The 22,198-nt window shown below is 42.3% G+C and overlaps 1 protein-coding gene across 2 annotated transcripts in view; it reads right to left on the reverse strand.

Annotated features, from left to right (window-relative positions):
• Positions 1–9,652: 9,652 nt before the first annotated feature.
• Positions 9,653–22,198, reverse strand: part of vars2 (valyl-tRNA synthetase 2, mitochondrial) — a 23,217-nt gene continuing 10,671 nt past the window's right edge. For both annotated transcript variants that reach the window (XM_035633196.2, XM_035633197.2), the window contains exons 19-30: positions 20,246–20,316; positions 20,036–20,161; positions 19,806–19,910; positions 17,215–17,283; positions 17,038–17,116; positions 15,560–15,690; positions 13,701–13,853; positions 12,395–12,613; positions 11,850–11,961; positions 11,386–11,579; positions 10,436–10,585; positions 9,653–9,870 (exon numbers count right to left, since the gene is read on the reverse strand). In XM_035633196.2, the coding sequence (XP_035489089.2) occupies positions 9,793–9,870; positions 10,436–10,585; positions 11,386–11,579; positions 11,850–11,961; positions 12,395–12,613; positions 13,701–13,853; positions 15,560–15,690; positions 17,038–17,116; positions 17,215–17,283; positions 19,806–19,910; positions 20,036–20,161; positions 20,246–20,316 (1,487 nt within the window). In that variant the 3' untranslated portion in view covers positions 9,653–9,792. The remainder of the gene's footprint in view (positions 9,871–10,435; positions 10,586–11,385; positions 11,580–11,849; positions 11,962–12,394; positions 12,614–13,700; positions 13,854–15,559; positions 15,691–17,037; positions 17,117–17,214; positions 17,284–19,805; positions 19,911–20,035; positions 20,162–20,245; positions 20,317–22,198) is intronic.

Here is a 22,198-nt window from a genome sequence, read left to right on the forward strand (position 1 = left end):
TTCGGTGTATCCTACATAAATGAAATTTGGGGGGCAGATACATCTTGTCGGGACTGACAAAAAACCTCTTGGCAAAATTTCCTATGACCAACAGGAAGTCGGCCATTTTGTGTCAAAATCCATATTTCACGTGCCATAATTTCATGAACTACTCCTACAAATTTCACATGAGCAACTTCAAATTTGTCGTGTGTCATCTAAAGACCCATGGGATGAAACGATATCAAAAGTTTGAGTGTACGTCAGAGCCCCCCGCTGTGACGGCGTGGCGAAAATGTGGCGAATTTCGATCCCTCGCCATGAAAACGGAAGTCGCTCGTAATCGAAGGTACATGCTCCGATCGGACCCAAACTTCTCAGGCATGATAACAATCTTGCCCTGAACAGTTTACCATGTCAATATTGGACATAGGTCATAGCGCCACCTACTGGCAACAGGAAGTATAATGTTTTTACACTTTTACGTCCTCTGTCTTATAGGTTGACCACATCAACGTCAAATTTGGTCAGCTAAGTTGTAAGAAGTTGCTGACGTGGTACTATGAAATTTGTGACCATGTGTCAAACGCTGTCGCCATGGTGACGCCTTGTTCGCCATAAAATACGAATACATATTTGAGGCACTTATGATGCTTTGTGTCTCACGAAACTTGGCAGACATGTTCAGAGTGGTAAGTGGATATGTCCGATATGTGTCTTTTGTCCAATTGTGTCAAAATGGCTCCATAGCGCCCCCTACAACACTTAAAAGTCAATTATCCCACCTTTAAATTTGACGTAGAAGAACCAAATTCGGTGGGCTCATGTACCTCCCGACGAACTACCAAAAAGCCTCTTGGAGCAATTAGCTCCGCCCAACCGGAAGTCAGCCATTTTGATTTTACCTTGGCGTGGGCGGCGAACGGAAGGCGTCGTACTTTCGCGAACTCCTCCTAGGCGATTCATCGTATCTGTCTCAAACTTGGGTAACGCGTAGAGGAGGCCTTCCGGATCAAACGATATCAAAAGATTTAGTCCACATCGAAAGGCGTGGCCGCGGTGAAGCGTGATTCGCCACGAACAGGAAGTTGCTCCAAATCAAAGGTACATGGTCTAATCTAATCCAAACTTCTCAGGCATGATAACAGTCCCGCCATAAACACATCTACATGTCAATTTTGGACATAAGTCATAGCGCCACCTAATGGTAATAGGAAGTTTGAAATTCTTCTTTTACATCCTGTGCCTCGCAGGTTCAATGGAGAAACCTCTAATTTGGTCAGCGTAGTTGTGAGACGTGGCTGATATTGTACTGTGAAATTTTTGACCATGTGTCAAACGCTGTTGCCATGGTGACGCCCTGTTCGCCATCAAATACCGATACATGTTTGAGGCACTTATGATGCTTGGTTTCTCACGAAACATGGCAGACATGTTCAGAGTGGCAAGACAATATGTCCAATATGTGTCTTTTGTCCAATTGTGTCAAAATGGCTCCATAGCGCCCCCTACAATATTTCAAAGTCAATTCTAACGCCTTTAAATTTGACTTAGAAGAACCAAATTCGGTCGGCTTATGTACCTCCCAACGAACTACCAAAAAGCCTCTTGGAGCAATTAGCTCCGCCCAACCGGAAGTCCGCCTTTTTGATTTTAATAGGCAAACGATGGAAAACGATGGAAAAACAAAGGTGTCGTGTTTTACCACCAGCTCCTCCTTGGTGGATAATCGAATCCACCTCAAACTTGGGCGACGCATAGATGAGACCTTCCCGATCAAACGGCGCATGGGGTTTTATTGTCCACATCGAAAGGCGCGGCCGCTGCGAAGCGCGATTCGCCATGAACAGGAAGTTGCTCCAAATCAAAGGTACATCGTCTAATCTGATCCAAACTTCTCAGGCATGATAACAGTCCCACCCTCAACACATCTACATGTCAATATTGGACATAAGTCATAGCGCCACCTAATGGTGATAAGAAGTTTAAAATTGTACTTTTACGTCCTCTGCCTCGCAGGTTCACTGGAGCAATCTCAAATTTGGTCAGCGTAGTTGTGAGACGTGGCTGATATTGTACTGTGAAATTTTTGACCATGTGTCAAACGCTGTTGCCATGGTGACGCCCTGTTCGCCATCAAATACGGATACATGTTTGAGGCACATGAGTTTATTTGTGTCTCACGAAACTTGGCAGGCATGTTCAGAGTGGCAAGTCAATATGTCCAATATGTGTCTTTTGTCCAATTGTGTAAAAATGGCTCCATAGCGCCCCCTACCTCATTTAAAATTCAATTATCCCGCCTTTAAATTTGACGTAGATGAACGAAATTCGGTCGGCTAATGTATCATCCACCGACCTACAAAAAAGCCTCTTGGAGCCATTAGCTCCGCCCAACCGGAAGTCAGCCATTTTGGATTTTACCTTGGCGTAAGCAGTGAATGGAAGGCGACGCACTTTTACCACTTCCTCCTTGGCGGTTAATCGAATCCACCTCAAACTAGGGCGACGCGTAGATGAGATCTTCCCGATCAAACGGCATATAGGGTTTTATAGTCTACGACGAAAGGTGCGGGCGCAGCGGAGCGCGATTCGCCACGAAACGTGAGGTGTTTTTTCACTGTGTCGGGGATGCTTCTACAGGCACGAAACACAGCACACATATTACAAACGAGGACAGGTTCGATCGGACATGAGTTTTGAGTTCGGCCGTTGCAAAGCAGCTCCATAGCGCTCCTTACAATACAAAAAAACCAAGCCACCCGCGCGTATGAAATATCACCGGCGAACGTATCTACAGGCTGAAGTCTGTCGGTGCCACGAACTGAACCCGCCGGGAAACGGCATTTTCAAAGTGAGGACACGGGGAAGAGAAATCGGCGCGTCCCGACCGGCCGTCGCGAGACTCGGCGGACGCGTGGAGAGCGGCTGCCGGCGCGTCCCCGACGGCGAGAGTGCGAGGGCCCGATCATCGCTGCTCGCAGCTTTAATTATTATTATTATTATTATTATTATTCTTGTTCAGACGCGGTCGCTCATTTTGCACCCTGTTCCCATATGCGAAAACGGACGAAAATTGGCACACACGTTAAGAACTGCTCCCGCTACTCAGGCCCAGAGGCCCGGCACTGGGTGTGGCCCAGGGGCTCCACAGCGCCCCCTGGAAAAATCAGCAGGTATAGGAAAAAAAAATTTGGAGTATCCTACATAAATGAAATTTGGGAGGCAGATACATCTTGTCGGACCTGACAAAAAACCTCTTGGCAAAATTTCCTATGACCAACAGGAAGTCGGCCATTTTGTGTCAAAATCCATATTTCACGTGCCATATTTTAATGAACTACTCCTACAAATTTCACATGAGCAACTTCAAATTTGTCGTGTGTCATCTAAAGACCCATGGGATGAAACGATATCAAAAGTTTGAGTGTACGTCAGAGCCCCCCGCTGTGACGGCGTGGCGAAAATGTGGCGAATTTCGATCCCTCGCCATGAAAACGGAAGTCGCTCGTAATCGAAGGTACATGCTCCGATCGGACCCAAACTTCTCAGGCATGATAACAATCTTGCCCTGAACAGATTGCCATGTCAATATTGGACATAGGTCATAGCGCCACCTACTGGCAACAGGAAGTATAATGTTTTTACACTTTTACGTCCTCTGTCTTATAGGTTGACCACATCAACGTCAAATTTGGTCAGCTAAGTTGTAAGAAGTTGCTGACGTGGTACTATGAAATTTGTGACCATGTGTCAAACGCTGTTGCCATGGTGACCCCTTGTTCGCCATAAAATACGAATACATATTTGAGGCACTTATGATGCTTTGTTTCTCACGAAACTTGGCAGACATGTTCAGAGTGGCAAGTCAATATGTCCGATATGTGTCTTTTGTCCAATTGTGTCAAAATGGCTCCATAGCGCCCCCTACAACACTTAAAAGTCAATTATCCCACCTTTAAATTTGACGTAGAAGAACCAAATTCGGTGGGCTCATGTACCTCCTGACGAACTACCAAAAAGCCTCTTGAAGCAATTAGCTCCGCCCAACCGGAAGTCAGCCATTTTGATTTTACCTTGACGTAGGCGGCAAACGGAAGGCGCCGTACTTTCGCGAACTCCTCCTAGGCGGTTCATCGGATCCACCTCAAACTTGGGCAACGCGTAGAGGAGGCCTTCCGGATCAAACGATATCAAAAGATTTTGTCTAAATTGAAAGGCGTGGCCGCGGTGGAGCGTGATTCGCCACGAACAGGATGTTGCTCCAAATCAAAGGTACATGGTCTGATCTGATCCAAACTTCTCAGGCACGATAACAGTTCCGCCCTAAACACATCTACATGTCAATATTGGACATAAGTCATAGCGCCACCTAATGGTGATAGGAAGTTTGAAATTTTACTTTTACGTCCTCTGCCTCGCAGGTTCACTGGAGCAACCTCAAATTTGGTCAGCTTAGTTGTGAGACATGGCCGATATTGTACTGTGAAATTTTTGACCATGTGTCAAACGCTGTTGCCATGGTGACGCCCTGTTCGCCATCAGATACGGACACATGTTTGAGGCACTTGGGATGATTTGTATGTCACCAAACTTGGCAGACATGTTCAGAGTGGCAAGTCGATATGTTTGATATGTGTCTTTTGTCCAATTGTGTCAAAATGGCTCCATAGCGCCCCCTACAACATTTCAAAGTCATGGCCCCCGCCTTTAAATTTGACATAGATGAACGAAATTCGGTCGGCTAGTGTATCTTCCTCCGACCTACAAAAAAGCCTGTTGGAGCCATTAGCTCCGCCCAACCCGAAGTCAGCCATTTTGGATTTTATATGACTAAACATGGAAAATCAAAGGTGACGTACTTTTACCACCTCCTCCTTGGCCGTTAATCGAAACCACCTCAAACTTGGGCGACGCGTAGATGAGATCTTCCCGATCAAACGACCTATAGGGTTTTATAGTCTACGACGAAAGGTGCGGGCGCAGCGGAGCGCGATTCGCCATGAAACGTGAGCTATTTTTTCACTGTGTCGGGGATGCTTCTACAGGCACGAAACACAGCACACATATTACAAACATGGACAGGTTCGATCGGACATGAGTTTTGAGTTCGGCCGTTGCAAAGCAGCTCCTTAGCGCTCCTTACAACACAAAAAAACCAAGCCACCCGAGCGTATGAAATGTCACCAGCGAACGTATCTACAGGCCGAAGTCTGTCGGCGCCACGAACTGAACCCACCAGGAAGACAGCATTTTCAAAGTGAGGACACGGGGAAGAGAAATCGGCGCGTCCCGACCGGCCGTCGCGAGACTCGGCGGACGCGTCGAGAGCGGCTGCCGGCGCGTCCCCGACGGCGAGAGTGCGAGGGCCCGATCATCGCTGCTTGCAGCTTTAATTATTATTATTATTCTTATTTTTCAGCATCGTTCGCTCAGTTTTCAGACTGTTCCCATACACGAAAACGAAGGAAAATTGGCACACACGTCAGAAATTCTTCCCGCTACTCAGACCCAGAGGCCTGGCACTGGGTGTGGCCATGGGGCTCCATAGCGCCCCCTTATGTAAGGGAGTCTTTTCGGGGGCATATAGTGACAGCTCTGAATCGAAGGTGCTTGGTCTGATCTGAACGAAACTTTTTAGGTATGATAAGACGACCGCCCTTAACACATCTCCATCTGAATATTGGCCATAAGTCATAGCGCCACCTACTGGCAATTTCACGTGACAAATCCTACTTTTATTTCCCCTGCCTCGCAGATTCGCCCGATCAACCTCAAACTTGCTCAGTACACTTATACATATTGGACAATGTCATATAAAAAAATCGGTGACGTTTCGTCGGAAGCCGTCCGCGCGGCTATTGAAAAACTACGAGCTAACGGCTAACAAAATTGGAATCATCATAACTCAACCATATTTGGACAAATCTTTACCAGATTCCTCATGAATGATAACTGTCGCACCCTGAACAGATTCCCATGTCAATATTGGACTTAAGTCATAGCGCCACCTACTGGTAACATGAAGTATGAAATTCTTCTTTTACATCCTGTGCCTTTCAGGATCATTGGATCCACTTCATATTTGGTCAGCTTAGTTGTGACACATGGCTGATGTTATACTGTGAAAATTTTTGAAACGACTCAAACGCTGTTGCCATGGTGACGCGTTGTTCGCCATAAAATCCGTTACATATTTGAGGCACTTATGATGCTTTGTTTGTCACGAAACTTGGCAGACATGTTCAGAGTGGCAAGGCGATATGTCCGATATGTGTCTTTTGTCCAATTGTGTCAAAATGGCTCCATAGCGCCCCCTAGAACACTTAAAAGTCAATTTTAACACCTTTAAATTTGACGTAGAAGAACCAAATTCGGTCGGCTCATGTACCTTCCGACGACCTACCAAAAAGCCTCTTGGAGCAATTAGCTCCGCCCAACCGGAAGTCAGCCATTTTGGATTTTACCTTGGCGTAGGTGGCGAACGGAAGGCGACGTACTTTGACGAACTCCTCCTAGGCGGTTATTCGGATCCGCCTCAAACTTTAGCAACGCGTAGAGGAGGCCTTCCGGATCAAACGATATCAAAAGATTTACTCCACATCGAAAGGCGTGGCCGCGGTGAAGCGTGATTCGCCATGAACAGGAAGTTGCTCCCAATCAAAGGTACATGGTCTAATCTGATCCAAACTTCTCAGGCATGAAAATAGTCCCGCCCTAAACACATCTAAATGTCAATATTGGACATAAGTCATAGCGCCACCTAATGGTAACAGGAAGTGTGAAATTCTTCTTTTACGTCCTCTGCCTCGCAGGTTCACTGGAGCAACCTCAAATTTGGTCAGCTTAGTTGTGAGACGTGGTTGATATTGTACTGTGAAATTTTTGACCATGTGTCAAACGCTGTTGCCATGGTGACGCCCTGTTCGCCATCAAATACGGATACATGTTTGAGGCACTTGAGTTGATTTGTGTCTCACGAAACTTGGCAGGCATGTTCAGAGTGGCAAGTCAATATGTCCAATATGTGTCTTTTGTCCAATTGTGTCAAAATGGCTCCATAGCGCCCCCTACAACATTTCAAAGTCATGGCCCCCGCCTTTAAATTTGACGTAGATGAACGAAATTCGGTCGGCTAGTGTATCATCCTCTGACCTACAAAAAAGCCTCTGGGAGCCATTAGCTCCGCCCAACCGGAAGTCAGCCATTTTGGATTTTATATGTCTAAACATGGAAAATCAAAGGTGTCGTACTTTTACCACCTCCTCCTTGGCCGTTAATCGAATCCACCTCAAACTTGGGCGACGCGTAGATGAGATCTTCCCGATCAAACGACCTATCGGGTTTTATAGTCTACGACGAAAGATGCGGGCGCAGCGGAGCGCGATTCGCCACGAAACGTGAGGTGTTTTTTCACTGTGTTGGGGATGCTTCTACCGGCACGAAACACAGCACACGCATTACAAACATGGACAGGTTCGATCGGATACGAGTTTTGAGTTCGGCCGTTGCAAAGCAGCTCCATAGCGCTCCTTACAATACAAAAAACCAAGCCACCCGCGCGTACGAAATATCACCAGCGAACGTATCTGCAGGCCGAAGTCTGTCGTTGCCACGAACTGAACCCGCCGGGAAGACGGCATTTTCAAAGTGAGGACACGGGGAAGAGAAATCCGGGCGTGCCGACCGGCCGTCGCGAGACTCGGCGGACGCGTGGAGAGCGGCTGCCGGCGCGTCCCCGACGGCGAGAGTGCGAGGGCCCGATCATCGCTGCTTGCAGCTTTAATTATTATTATTACTATCATTATTATTAATAACATCATTGTATTTATAAGTATCAGTTTTCACTAATTATAAGTATCAGTCTGGTAGAAATTAAAGCAACTGTTATACTACCCCCCCATCCCCCGATATGTTTACAGTACATGTCACTAACCCTGTTTGTGTTTTCTATCTCTCCTAGTGTATCTCTGACCCCAGAGCTGCAGGACCCAAACCCGTCATTATTATTATTGCTATTATTAATATTAATATTAATATCATCACTAATAATGACAACAACATAATTGTATTTTTTAATTATAAGGATCAGTCTGGTAGAGATTACAGCGGCGGTTGTACAACTGTCCTCTCTCTCTCTTCTCTCTTCTCCTACTGTCTCACCTCCCACCCTCTTTCTGCCCACCTCTCCTCTCTTCTCCTCTCTCTCCTCACCCCAACCGGTCGAGACAGATGACCGCCCACAACTGAGTCTGGTTCTGTCAGAGATTTCTTCCTGTTAAAAGGGAGTTTTTTCTCTCCACCGTCGCCAAGTGCTTTGCTCATTGTGGGATTTGTTGGGTTTTCCCTGTAATATTGTAATATTGACCTCACTATGTAAAGTGCCTTGAGACAATGTATGTTGTGATATGGCACTATACAAATAAAATTGAATTGAATTGAATTTATCCTCTGTCACGTGCTCAGTGTGAACCTGCTGTCATCTAAGCGTCAAAGGCGGACCTGCCAATTCTGGTGTTCTCTCATGAATGCCAATCGTTCTGCATGGTGCTGGGCTGTGTGCACAGGTCCCACTAGAGGATGTTGAGTCCTCATGCCACACTCATGGAGTCTGTTTCTGACAGTTTGGTCAGAAACATGAACACCAGTAGCCTGCTGGAGGTCATGTTGTAGGGCTCTGGCAGTGCCCCTCCTACAGATACCAGTCCTGCTGCTGGGTTGATGACCTTCTATGGTCCTGTCCAGCTCTCCTGCTGTAACAGCCGGTCTCCGGGTATCTCCTCCAGGCTCATGAGACTGTGCTGTCTTGCGACCGCACATATGGATGTGCCATCCTGGAGGAGTTGGAAACCTGTCCAAACTGATTGGGCTGCATGTACCATCTCATGCAAGGACACTAGCAGAACACAAAACTAGAGAAGCATCAGTCAGGAAGGAAGGAGAGAGCAAATGTCTGTGGCCACCACATGCAAATCCCTCCCCTTTCGGGGGTTGTCTTGGCTTTGTCCTCTCCATTGCATCTGTTGTCACTTTCCTTTGAACCAAAGCAGGTGAAATTGATTCACAATCACTTGTGCTTCCTAAATAGACAGATTGATATCACTGAAGTTTAACTCACTGGGCGTTATACTGTGACGTTTAAGTATACCCTTCATTTTGTTTGAGCAGTGTAGACCACCCAAAGCGCTTTACTGTACAAGTTATATTTCCCTATTCACAAACAGGTACAGCGCTTCTATATACCACATATCACATCAATACATGACGTCTCTTGTATAAGTATCTTGCACAAGGACACTTTGGCAGGCTGACTGGAGAAAGCAGTGAAAGAACTACCGACTTTCTGGTCAATGGATGACCCGCTCTACCTCCTGTGTCACAGCTGAAGCATTTTCTATTTTATTGTAATTTTATTTTATTATTCCATACTATATTATTATATAATTTTTCCATACTAAACTTATTAAATTAATTAATTAATTAAAGCCGTTTTTTAATCATAGTCCCTCCATTTTAAGAGGCTCAGATGTAACAGGTCAACTGACTGACAGGCGGGTCATCGCCAAATGATGCCCGTCCCTCAATGGTCCATGACAGAGCAGATAAAAGGTCTGGAGTTGAAGTGTTGAACTTGCATTTGGGAGCAGTTCAGTGGAAGTACTGCAGCTCAGAGTTTGACAGAGAGATCATGTTTATTATAAGTACAATATATTAATGATATTTTGTCTCATTCATTCAAGCAGTGTAGAGATCTCAAGCTCAGACAACATTGGAAACAAATCATCAAGTTCCTCAGCTCTGACGTCAGCACAGTTATTCTGTTGTTTGATTCTCCTGCAGTATCTTCAGCTGGTCCTCGATTGTTTTCAGTTCCTTCTGCAAGGCTGACATCTGAACACAAGGAAGGGTTGAAAATATCAAACGCATGAAAATTTTCACTCATTACATATGCTAGCTAGAATATATTTGACAACAATGTAGTGTGGAACAGTATTAAGATGCTGAACTTTCTGACTTTACAATAGTGAGGCGTGTCGTTCTGATAAGTGCGAAAAACCCTTTGAATGAATCGCAGAACAGAGTAGCCCTTTTATCACATCTGACCTCGTTGTATTAAACATTTACATGATATTTTCATGGTCTGTTCTACACTTCATATACAGCAAAATAATTTGGTTTTGGTACGTACTCTTCAGCGCCACGTGGTGGACACAGGAAGCAATAAAAAAATGTTTAATACATGACACCCGCCGACGCCACACACTCATATAGTTTCTAATGGCTGAGAGAGTTCACAGCAGCAGCAACAACGCACGTGTCAGCAGCCACGTGTTCGAGGGCCCATTCAACTCTGCTTGCAGCTTTAATTCGATTTTTTCCCCTACTGGTTGAGACCAATGTTTATCAATTAAATAACCAATAGCAGCTTCCCTGCACCAGACTGCCAAATGCTCACCTGACATTCCATCTTCTGTCTGACATGAGCAGGAACCTTGGTCAGGTAGTTTGGAGATTGGATTTTGCAGACGATTTCCTTCAGCTTTGGATTAAGCTTGTCTTTGCGCTGGGAGAGCTGCAGGACCTGTTTCTCAAAGTTCACTCCACTCTGATATAGAAAATAATATAAAACTGCACGTTAGACATCAACATCCTCATCCACACATGGAAAACATTAAACAATGAACATTGGAACACACCAGCTACTGATGTGCACCAACGTTAATGCTTCATTCCATGTTATGTCATTTCAGTTTGTATCTTGTTTTTGAAGTTAGTAAGCACATTGCAAAGTCAACATTAAAACCATTTCACAGTCAGTTTCTGTGTATGGTCACTCATCATACATAGTCAAATACATTTTCAATTTGATCAAATAAATAGTTGCAAACCCATATGACCAAATTTTTTAGTGAAAATTTGCTGTTTTGAATGAGAAATATGGCATCTTTTTTTGGCATGAGGAGCTAATGCTCGTGCTTCCACACAGGTGTACTACAGGGTGCAACTGACATCAAGTCATGCTATTTGGCATGTATACTAATGCTGAGCAGGTAAAGTAGATTCTGATTTTGTAAAGTTAATGGCTAAAGGGTTGGCCAGAAGTTAGCCAGAAGTTGTTAGGGTAGAGATGGCAGGTAGAGCCGAGGAGACTACAAAATTGGTTTATGACAATGTGTATAGTAAAATATTACATTGGACAGTGATATGGGGCGATAAAGGTTACTTAGCTCCGAGACTGTCATTAGTCAGTAAAAATCATTAGCTTTGACACTACAGTGTAGAAAAACAACCTAATAAACTTGAAATGTTTCCATAGAACACATCTTCAGTAATGTGACATCATCCTAAGTGAGCCAACGTTTGCTTGGTCTGGTCCAGCACCACCATCATCTAGTTGATACATACCTGAATGTGAAGGTGCAGCTGACATGTGTGGTCCACCACAGCGATAAGGCTTCCTTCAGGTGGAGGAGCGGAGTGGAGGTCGCCTGCTCCATTAGGACAGTAGATATGGAGGCAGGAGATGCGGCTTAAAGTCAAAACAGCGGACTCAAATTGAAGGAGGACCTGAACCTGGCTGGGTGAACACACTGCCCACACTGAAACACACAACATACAAGCAACATGAAAATAAATTAAGTAATCCAGGCATCTATTGAGCGTTTTGAGTTTCAGCGCTTTGAGTTTTGTGAAAAGCACTCTATAAATCCAATGTATTATTATTATTATTATTATTATTTTACTAATAAAGCTGAACTTTTTTTCCCTTTACCCCCCCAAAATTAAAGGATTTATATCAGCCAGTCTTTCAGCATTCATCAGTGATCACACAGAGTAATTTTTTTAACATTTGTCTTCAAATGACTAACTGGTAGGTTTTTCTTTTGTCATGCCACACTGGGCTCGTAGTGAGCGGGCCATTCGGATCACGTCCTGGATCAACACAAAGGCCCCTTCCTCTTCAGGGAAATGCCAGTGAGCCTGGGAGGATGGAGAAGTTAAAAAAACCCGACATCAGCAAAAAACAAGGAAACGAGCATGATCGTGTACACAAGAGCAAACTAGTAGAGTAAAATCATCTCATTTACCTACAAAGGAGGCAAGTCTATGGTCTAGGTATATGCTCACCAAGCACTTTATTAGGAACACCTGTACACCTGCTTATTCCTGCATTTATTCAATCGGCCAGTCATATGGCGGCAGTGCAATGTATAAAAGTCTAAAAAGTCAAAACTGATGCAAGGTTTGGTCTGCTGCATCAACTGCTGCTGTGTTTGAAAAAAGTGAACTCAGTACTGAGAAATGGGTCTCAGCAACAATAAAAGGTTAAAGATTTCAAATATGGGCAAAAATATATATGTAGCAGAACATACAGTATGTATAAAAATATGTAATGAGAGGTTGGTGGTCCTACCAGCTGAGAGGAGCAGGGGTATGGCTGTAAACACAGGCTGGTCTGGGATGCAGCTCCAGGTCTGAAGGGCCTGAGTCTCTGCCACAGCTCTTCAGTGATGAAGGGCATGATGGGGGAGAGCAGGGCCAGAGACACAGACACACAGTGATACAGGACACTGCTGGCCACCTGCCTCGCACTCGCGTCATCCTGCTGCACCAGCACAGGCTTCACACATTCCTGCAGGACACACACATCCACACTGAGATCAGCAGTGTCAGGCTTTAATCTGTTTACATCAGCCACAAAGCCATAAATAAATAAGGTAAATTCAACATGGCTGCATCAACACAAATTAATTTAAGATTTGAATACATCATCTTTGTAACGTTTAAAAGTCTGGCGTCCACACTACTCCACGGAGTGTTAGTGGACGGTGTTCTGAGTGGTTGTGTAAATTGAAGCGTTTTTTTGTAGTGTTTGTAGTGAGCTGATTGGAGGCCGACACCTGATCCTGCAGATGATTGGCCCCTGCCTGAGATATATGAAGAACCAAGATGGCGCAGTCGGCCCCCGGTCTCACATGAGCATCTTCATGTGCCAACACCATTTGGATTTGAACTTCATTGTACCTGTGCCATATTCATGGTTTGTTGTTTGCTAGAGTTAGTAGGGGTGGACTGCCATTTTTTTTAACAAGTTCTCTCCTTATTTCGTTTAATTATTGTCATTTGGTTGACTCTCATCCTGATAGTTTAAATGAATGATTGGTTTTGAGAAAGGAGTATTCATATGTTATAATGGCCTTTGTCCATCCTGAAGCTAAAGTATTGACCTATTATTATTGACCTTATCTATTGTTGGAAAGAAATTTATGGAATAATTTTGAGTTAAACAATTTGAAAACTGTCCTTTGTGGCTACTTGGTGCTTGGGGAGGATGTGTGTTCATGTTGTGCCTCGGCCACCTCTAGACGGGACATAACAACGGACAGAAACTGTGACTTTTGGAAACATATATGTAGACATCTACGTTGGATTCTTGATTGGGTCTTGGGGACGAATCGACTTCCAGTGGTGAATGGAAAGTGCTGCTAACATTTCCTGTCATTAACAGCAACACATCGTCGTCGGCAGACAATGTGCTTTGTACATGCCCAGTGTATGCAAATGGCCGTGTCTTAGTATGGATGGAGCGAACACAATTGTCTGGACAGAGATTAGTCTATATGAATTCTGATCTGCTAATACAAAGGGAAAAAACCAAGTATCTCATTTCTAATCTGTCCTTTTTGATGACATCAATGGCTACCCATAATGGTCCTCACCATGTAGACATCGCACAGGCTGTGGACCCAAAAGGAGTAAAGGGCAGATGTGACAGTGTGTAGCTCATAGGCTTCAAAAGCCTGCTCACACTGTAACACCGTGCTGTAGAGTCTGGAGCAGATCCACCGGTCCATGCTGCTCAGAGGAGTCGTCTGAAAATTAGGAAAGACAAAAACTAAAACACAGGAAACGTTTGTGAAGTGTATTTGATCCATCTTTCATAACACTTTTAGTTTAAAGCTACATTACAGATTCTAGATTTAAAAGCAGGGCTCCAGCTTTGGCTTCCATCTTTGTATCCGGTGTAAAAGAAATCAGACAAATTTACACTTACTCAACTCATCATCCGACACCCTGATTTGTCTTTCACTGGTTCAGTTTCATTTTTCCCCTCAAAATATGAGCAGATCACTTGAAGTCATTTAATGTCTTTTTCTGGTGAATTATGGGAGCACACAACACAAAATATATTTTCATAATTCAAAATAAGGCAAAAAGAGGTAATGCCTATTTCTGAGTTGTTACAGTACGTGCTGAACCTAAGTTCTCTATGCTAATTGGCTAACTCTATGCTTTCTTAAAAGAAAAAACATTGTGGAAATCTGGTAATCTGGTTGAGTTTGAGGCCGATCTCATGTCTGTGTGTTAAGTATTTAGCAGGAAGTAGTTAGCCAAACTTAGCAAAAAGACAGGAAGCAGGGGGAAGCAGCTAGCCTGGCTCTGTTCAAAAATACACCTACTAACACACTGTGTGTTGTTTTAACTCTTTAAGAACAGAAATGTAAAAACACGTTTGTTGCTGTACCGACACCATTTCTTGACAAACAAACTTTTTATTTTTTATTTGCCAAGCATCTCTGGCTAACACAGCTACTGCAACCAACTGCTGTTCATCAATGCTGATTAAGTGAGCTTTAGACATTTTAGTGGTTGTAACTGTGAACTAGGAAATAGGCTAGCTTCCTCTTTACCTCTGCTACATACCTGTCATATGGAATTGTGAGGGTTTATGTCGCAAGTCACCTCAAGACATGTGTATGACTGCAGAGTTGATGCGTGAAGGTTAAAGGTGCTGTTTCCCGACAACGTGTCCATTAAACTTTGGATATATTAGGTGAGGCAACTTTGGCGAATGTCTCTTTCAACATTTCTGTATTAATTAGAAGCCAATTAAAAACAATCAAGATGTAATTTTAATTTGGCCAACAGTATATTTAAGCTGGACACTGGAAACTGTTGTAACTACCTGGCCTAATGAAATCTTATGCCGTGCTGTGGTTACTACAGACAAAAAGCCCCATGGACAAAACAACTGGTAGTTTCATGCTTCACCAAGGGGTTTTACAATCCAGACCTTTAATATTGCTCGTGTGAGCCCTTAGGAAACAGTTTTCACTACATACTATTGTTGGTCTTGTGTGGAACATGTTTCAGCGACAAAAAAACCCATTTAGTTAATTTAAGCCAACCCTCAGGAGGTGAAAGCAGTAGCTTATACCTCTTTCACACCAAAATTACCGTGTAGACCTGGGTTTTTTAAACCCGGGGCGACCCGCGTTTAATCAGCAATTGGCCTCTTTCACACTGCAACAGCTCTGTTTTTAGCAGATCTTCCCCTCAGACGCACACACAAGTTACTGCAGAGGGTAGCGGGGATTTCTGTCTTTGTTAGTGCTGGTGAGAAAGTTCTAATGTCTGATATTCTTCTAATATCTTTTAACTGCTTATTAATATCTAATATCTTATTAACGTAAAGACAAGCTCAGCCTTTTTCCAATAACAGTACAACCATACACACACGTGAGAATAAAAGCACAGTCCAACAAGCTCTGTTGATTGTCAGGGATCTTTGTAGTACCTCCTCTGGTGATGTCACACGGGCTGTATCGTCAACCAACACTCCCAGAGTAAATCTGAGCGTCTGCCACATTTTATTGCAGAAGTGTCTGCAGCTCAGCACCTGAGAGACGGACAGACTGATGTCTTCTCCTGATGAAGAAGAAGCCAAACACACAGTGCGAAGGTAAATAGTCTTTTAAGGTGAATAGTTTTGCCCCATTAGAGGAACAGGTATAGGGTTATCAGTGCCAGTGTGTATGTTCATTTGTTTGTGGCTTAATACAAAAACAATATATATGTATTTTTTCGATACAGTATTCGACACAGAACCCTCACATCATCCAACAAAAAGAAGCAAAAGTTTTAAATGATGATGTTTATGTTGAAAGTCTAAATACTAAAAGTGGCACAAACTAACCTTTTAACCCTAACCCTGTTGAAATGTAAAACATTTAGAACTGGATTTGAGTTGTATTCAAACAGAATAAGTAAATAAAATAACTTTAAAGAGAAGTGTAAGGCAGTAATGACTTCAGCCCTGCATGAAAACAGCCCTCCATCTCATCTGAACTTAGCCACCCTATCGCTGCAGAGGTGCTAATGAGGGAGCAAGCAAAGAAATGCTGTATTGTCTGAAAAGTGTTGAACGTAGCTCAACAATTCAATGTCATCTGCTGTGACAACGTGAGCCAATCATACTGTAAGCTCGCGGGCGTACATTCCTGGCAATTACTTTGTAGTCCTCTCTCTGAGTATCCTTAACTGTTGTGCAGTGTTTTTCATCAGATGAACATTAAAATACATAATCTATTACCCCAGCTGGACTTCCTGGATTGTATTTCATTGCCCTATCAGAGCTTGAGACAACAGTAACACAGCCCCTGTTGATCTTCAGAGTTTTCAATACTCTACTGTACTGTGTGATATATACAGATATTCAATTCAATTCAATTGTATTGGAATAGCACCAAATCACAACATACATCGTCTCAAGGCTCTTTGCAAAGTGAGGTGAAGACCTCACAATATTACAGAGAAACACAACAGTTACCATAATGAGCAAACTCCCTTTTAACAGGAAGAAATATCTGCTGTGACCAGTGGGTGAGAGGAGAGAGATGAGGGAGAGAGGAGAGGTGGGTAGAAAGAGGGGGAGAAGTGATACATTTTGGTTGGTACCAAAAGGTGTTGAGGTTTCATATCCATCCCTAGTCTACTATTACATCAGAGTTTGAGGACACATTATCTCCACTTTGCGAAAGTTCAAAAAAATCTAATTCTTGTACAGTGTAGCGATAGAGCTGCAGAGTGCAAAATGAAAATAAAGAAAGAAAAGAAAGAATATAGCTCAACTTGTAAGATGCAGATTACACCTCCTGCCAATAGAACCAATCAGTAGTCCTGTAAAGTTGTTCACAGTCCCTCACAACTTATCTCTCTCTCTCACTCTAGTTAAAGTTGAATTCCATCTTCTTTTACTGCCACAGAGTCACTCACCCTGTATCTTGTGAGAGCAAAGCGCCAATCTCAGAGCGTCCGTCCCACACTGAGGAATCCCCTTGGGGAAGTCTTTCCTCTGTGGGGAAGCAGATATAGCGGACAGATAAGAGAGAAACCAATGAGTGTGCTGAGTCAGCCAGAAGCACAATCACATAAGAACAGAGGGGAGCTGACCTGTGCTTCCATGGCAACCAGTCGCTCCCTGGGGTCCAGGTTCCCTTCCATTACTTTTTCCTCAAGTCTCTAGAAAAATAAAAAATAAGGGGAAAAGAGTTTCACAGCAGAATGTCTTTTGCAGGAAACACAATAGACATCGGTCCAAATGGGTCATTTCCTACTCACTACTATCAGCTGCACTGTCACTGTGCAGCAGAACAGAAAGACCTTATCAGTTCTCAGGCAGCGTTTCTCTTCTCACATCCCAGAGGACATTTGGGCTCTTAATTTTTCATTCATTCCTACTTCTGAGTATGGAGGTCATAAATGTATCTTTTGTGGCAATCCAGTCATGCAAAATAAAATGAATAACTGTTGTTTTGTTATAGCAGCTCAGCACTTCACTATGCTATGTCACTAGAAACTGAATCAGGCATGGAACTCATGTATTTAAGGTTCTATACTGTATGGAACATCTTCAAGAAGAGTCTTGGCTCAGAGCCAAGCCCTTTGGTTTCTACTGAAGTCCAGCGTCACAATCATTCAGATATTCTTAAATGTATTGTTCCTAGATTTCCATTTTTTAGAAGGAAGAAAATGTCAGGTTTGATGAAAAGCCTGGCAGCTAAGCTGGTAAAAAAGCAGGAAACCAGCATCTAAATAAACTAAGTTCACTTAACTCACTTAATTTGCAGGTAAGTTTTCAGCTGTTGAATGTCCTGCAGCTGACAAGCAAACCTAAGCCGACTCTATATATCAAAAACATTCGGAATATCCTATCTCAAAAGGATGCTGAAAAACTAGTGCATTTTTCACTTCTAGACTGGACTACTGTAATTCATTACCATAAATCTGTGAAAGCCTCCTGTTAATCCAAAATGCTGCAGCACGAGTTCCAGCAGGAACTAGAAAAAGAGATCAGATTTCTCCAGTGTTAGCATCTCCGCACTGGCTTCCTGTAAAATTCTGAATAGAATTAAAAATCCTGCTGCTCACCTACAAAGGCCTTAATAATCAGGCTCCAACATATCTTACAGAGCTCATAGTTCCATATTATCCCAATAGATCACTTGTCTCTGTAAACTCAGGACTACTTGTGGTTCCAGAGTGTGTAAGAGTAGAATGGGAGGCAAAGCCTTCAGCCACCAGGCTCCTCTCCTATGGAACAGGGAGGCAGACACCCTCTCTACATTTCAAGTTAGACTTAAAACCTTCCTCTTTGATAAAAATTATAGTTAGAGCTGCTCAGGTGTTTACTGAACCATTTCTTAGTTATGCAGCTATAGGCCTAGACTTTGTCTGTTGTGTTTCTCTGTTATATTTTGAGGTCTCAACCTCACTATGTAAATATCCTTGAAACGATGTATGTTGCGATTTGGCGCTATACATATAAAATTGAATTGAAGTTAATTAGTTATTCATCCTGCCAACATTTTGTTTGGTCTCTTGTTCACTAAGCTGTGGTGCAACAGCGTGTCTTTGTTTGTCGGTCAGATAGGGAGGAGAGGGTTGAGCCTCTTGCTGTGTCAGGCTCCTATTTGAATGTCAGTGTCACCATCAGACTGAGGTAAGTCGGAGGCCGACAACACGAGGACAATGAGCTCATTCATTGGTTCGCTGCTTGCAGATGTGTATTGTCACATTGTTTTTTTTGAACCTTTCAAAACAAACACTATATTGGTTTTAAAAACAAATATTCACTACAATCAAACAAATAATCACTTCATCTACCTCTCTTCCTATGCTTTTCCACCACATTTTAATATCTGCCACTGTCAGAGGAAAGGGAAACTCCGTAGCAGAAGGTTCTGATAATGCGCCTGTTACACTGGGTGCCAATCGCCACTGACAACAACAGAGGAGAGTGTACAACCAGCACTTTGCGATTTCTGATCTGGTTCTCGCCCGAGAACATGGCCGCAACTATAGCTCATCAGAATGGTGAATTTGCAACTGTATGCACACAAACATCAAATATGAATAGTCTGACTGGTTATAAGCAAAGAACGTCTCACTTAAAATAAAATAGCCTTTATAAGTTAGATCCTGTAAGCAATTGAATGCCCAATTTGTAAAATTGTAACCTCACTTTAATAATTGAAAGTTAAATATGCCAAAACATTTTTGACTGAAATATTTCACTTTGTTTGTGGCTTGAATTCCCCCTTTTGAAATTGTCAAGATTTGTTGGGACTGCAGACTAATGAATATGTTTACAGTTTCTGGTGATATATAAATATCACCTTTTAAATACATGCATATCAACTGCTTTACAACATAAAGCAGGGGGAACATGTTTCTCTATACTTGCACTAGCACAGATTTCAGTTTCTCTTCATTGCTTATGGTGGAATAAATGTTTTATTCCCATTCAAAATTAGCTATATAGGAAATGTGATATTTAAAAAAAAAGTCTAGATATACTTCAGCACCCTCACTGATGTATTATATATAGATGGAGATGAGATAAAATCAAGTTTCCACTTAAATGATTAATTAATTTGTTGAAGTTTACTCATATTACATGACATCATTTGAGTGAATGGTTCCTGGGTCCACTCAGTGTGACATATCAAGTTAACAGAAACATGGCTCCATTTGCTACCCACCTCCAGAGAGACTCCATGTATAACATCTAATGGGTCGATGACATTTCCTAGAGATTTACTCATTTTCCTGCCATGTTTATCTCTCACCATAGGGTGAAACAGAACCTGAGGGCATGAACAGAAAAGGAGAGAGGAAAACAACGCATTGGCAGATACTGTCATTCAAAAAAGGTGTTAGTATACCGGGGTGTTTTTTTGGAGGGGGGGGGGCCTTCTCATTAACTCAGAACCTGCTTGAAGGGCAGCTGTCCAGTCAGCTCTGTGCAAAGCATCACCATCTTTGCAACCCAGAAGAAGATGAGGTCACTACCCGTCTCCAGAATAGAGTTGGGGTAGTAGCGCTGAAGGTCAGTGGTCTGTTGGAAGGGAGGTTTGTGTTATCACAAAATGGGATGGGGATGTTGAGAAAATACTCTGGGTGGTTGGAGGAAATGCAGTACCAGTTGTGGCCAGCCAAGCATGGCGAAGGGAAACAGGGCTGAGGAGAACCATGTATCCAGGACATCAGGGTCTGATACAGGGAGGATATGGAAGTAATTAATAAAAGATACATTTGTGTATTTACATACATGTTTTTTTTAGCAGAACAGCACCTCAATTACACAATTAGTAATGTGGTGGAGGCTTTGAACAAGGTGCGTGTTATTTAACCTTTCATGAAATTGGTTTTCCCTCAAATGATTCTAAAACTGCTCACTACCACATTGACTACTATGTGTAGAAACTAGAGCGCTACCACTATGGATTTTTGGGGGCTGATACCAATGTAGACTTTGATATTAGGGAGTAATATATTTCTGATATCAATATATTAATAATGATTGTTGTTATCAAACCTTATGACAAAGAAATGTAATTGAGGTTCAACCATAACCTAATTAACTATAAATGAAAAGAACACATATAAAACAAAACATACCGAACCTGAATTGAGAAAATAAACATATAATATATATGATAAACATTAATATAAAATAAACATTAATATAATCAGAAATGTAGATGTTTCTTCCACAACTGAGTCTGGTTCTGTTTGAGATTTCTTCCTGTTAAGAGTTTTTTCTCTCCACAGTCTCAGAGCTGCTCATTGTGGGAACTGTTGGGGTTTCTATGTAATATTGTGAGGTCTCAACCACTATGTGAAGTGCCTTGAGACAATGTATGTTGTGAATTGGCGCTGTGCAGATAAAATAGAATCAGAAATGCACTTCTTTTCTGTCTGTGAAAGGCTCCCACAGACCCACTGCAGTTGTAACAGTAGCAGCAGCAGATGCTGGAGTAGAAGTAGATTGATTGATTATTACAGATACTGATTCTTTTTAAATTATGGTCAAAATATATCAGCTGATGTTAATTTTATGGGTTAGGGTATTGAGTATTGAGTGGGTTATTCAGAAAAATGTGTGCTGGGCAGGATATTTGACAGGTGAAAACATTTCAGTGTGAGGAGGTGTGTGAAGGCAATGCTCTGATGGAGACAAAATAAAATAGAGACTAAGAGAGAGTGAGGGAGAGCCAGCAGGAGCTTTAACACAGTCCCATTTCAAAAGTAGAATAAAGGGTTTGTATGCAGAGCCCTGAGCTCGGGATTAGCCAAACTATGCATTTTCACAATACACACATTTTGCCAATATTATATTTAAATTATTCAATCAAATTAAACATTGAACATATGATGTATGAAATTAAATATCTTAAACATAATATTTACTTCTGTTTAGAATGGATGATTCATCATTTTCACACTCATCATTTTAGATCATTCTCTTGACAATGTAAAAATACATAATATTTCATTATATAAAATTTCAGGATATTGTCAATCGTTTACATCAATCAAGCTATAATTAAAGACCAATGCAGAATTTGAATTACACATTGTCTGCCTGTTTGAAAATTGCAGTCAAATGTTTATCTTAGCATTATTTCGACATGGTGTTGTGTTTAGGAGTACACTCAAGAAGATTTGTTGATGTAGTTTTCAATTTTAATTAGGCCATTATTTCGGGATTTTCCCACATGACATTGAACTTTTAAATGCAAAAGTTGAATGGACTTTTTGTCACACAGCACCCTCACATACTGTAAATGAAACACCTACTTTCTTTTGAATGACATGATTTCCCCTTGACATAGAGAGCCACAGACTTTCACATCAGTGCTTTTTGGTCATCTATGTAGTTTTTAAATTACATCAATTTGTGAATTTGTATTGTTACATATTGGCTGATATACTGATTCAAATGACAATTTAAATAAGCTGTTACCATGGTTGTGGTAAAGATGATGTAAGATTAGTAGTAGTAGCGTTAGCAGCAATAGCATAGGATATGAAAAATGATGAAAAAACACACTTAGATTTTTTCCTTTTAGAATGTGAGAGTTAATGCGGG

This window comes from Scophthalmus maximus, chromosome 5, assembly GCF_022379125.1.
Source record: "Scophthalmus maximus strain ysfricsl-2021 chromosome 5, ASM2237912v1, whole genome shotgun sequence".
Taxonomy (NCBI): domain Eukaryota; kingdom Metazoa; phylum Chordata; class Actinopteri; order Pleuronectiformes; family Scophthalmidae; genus Scophthalmus; species Scophthalmus maximus.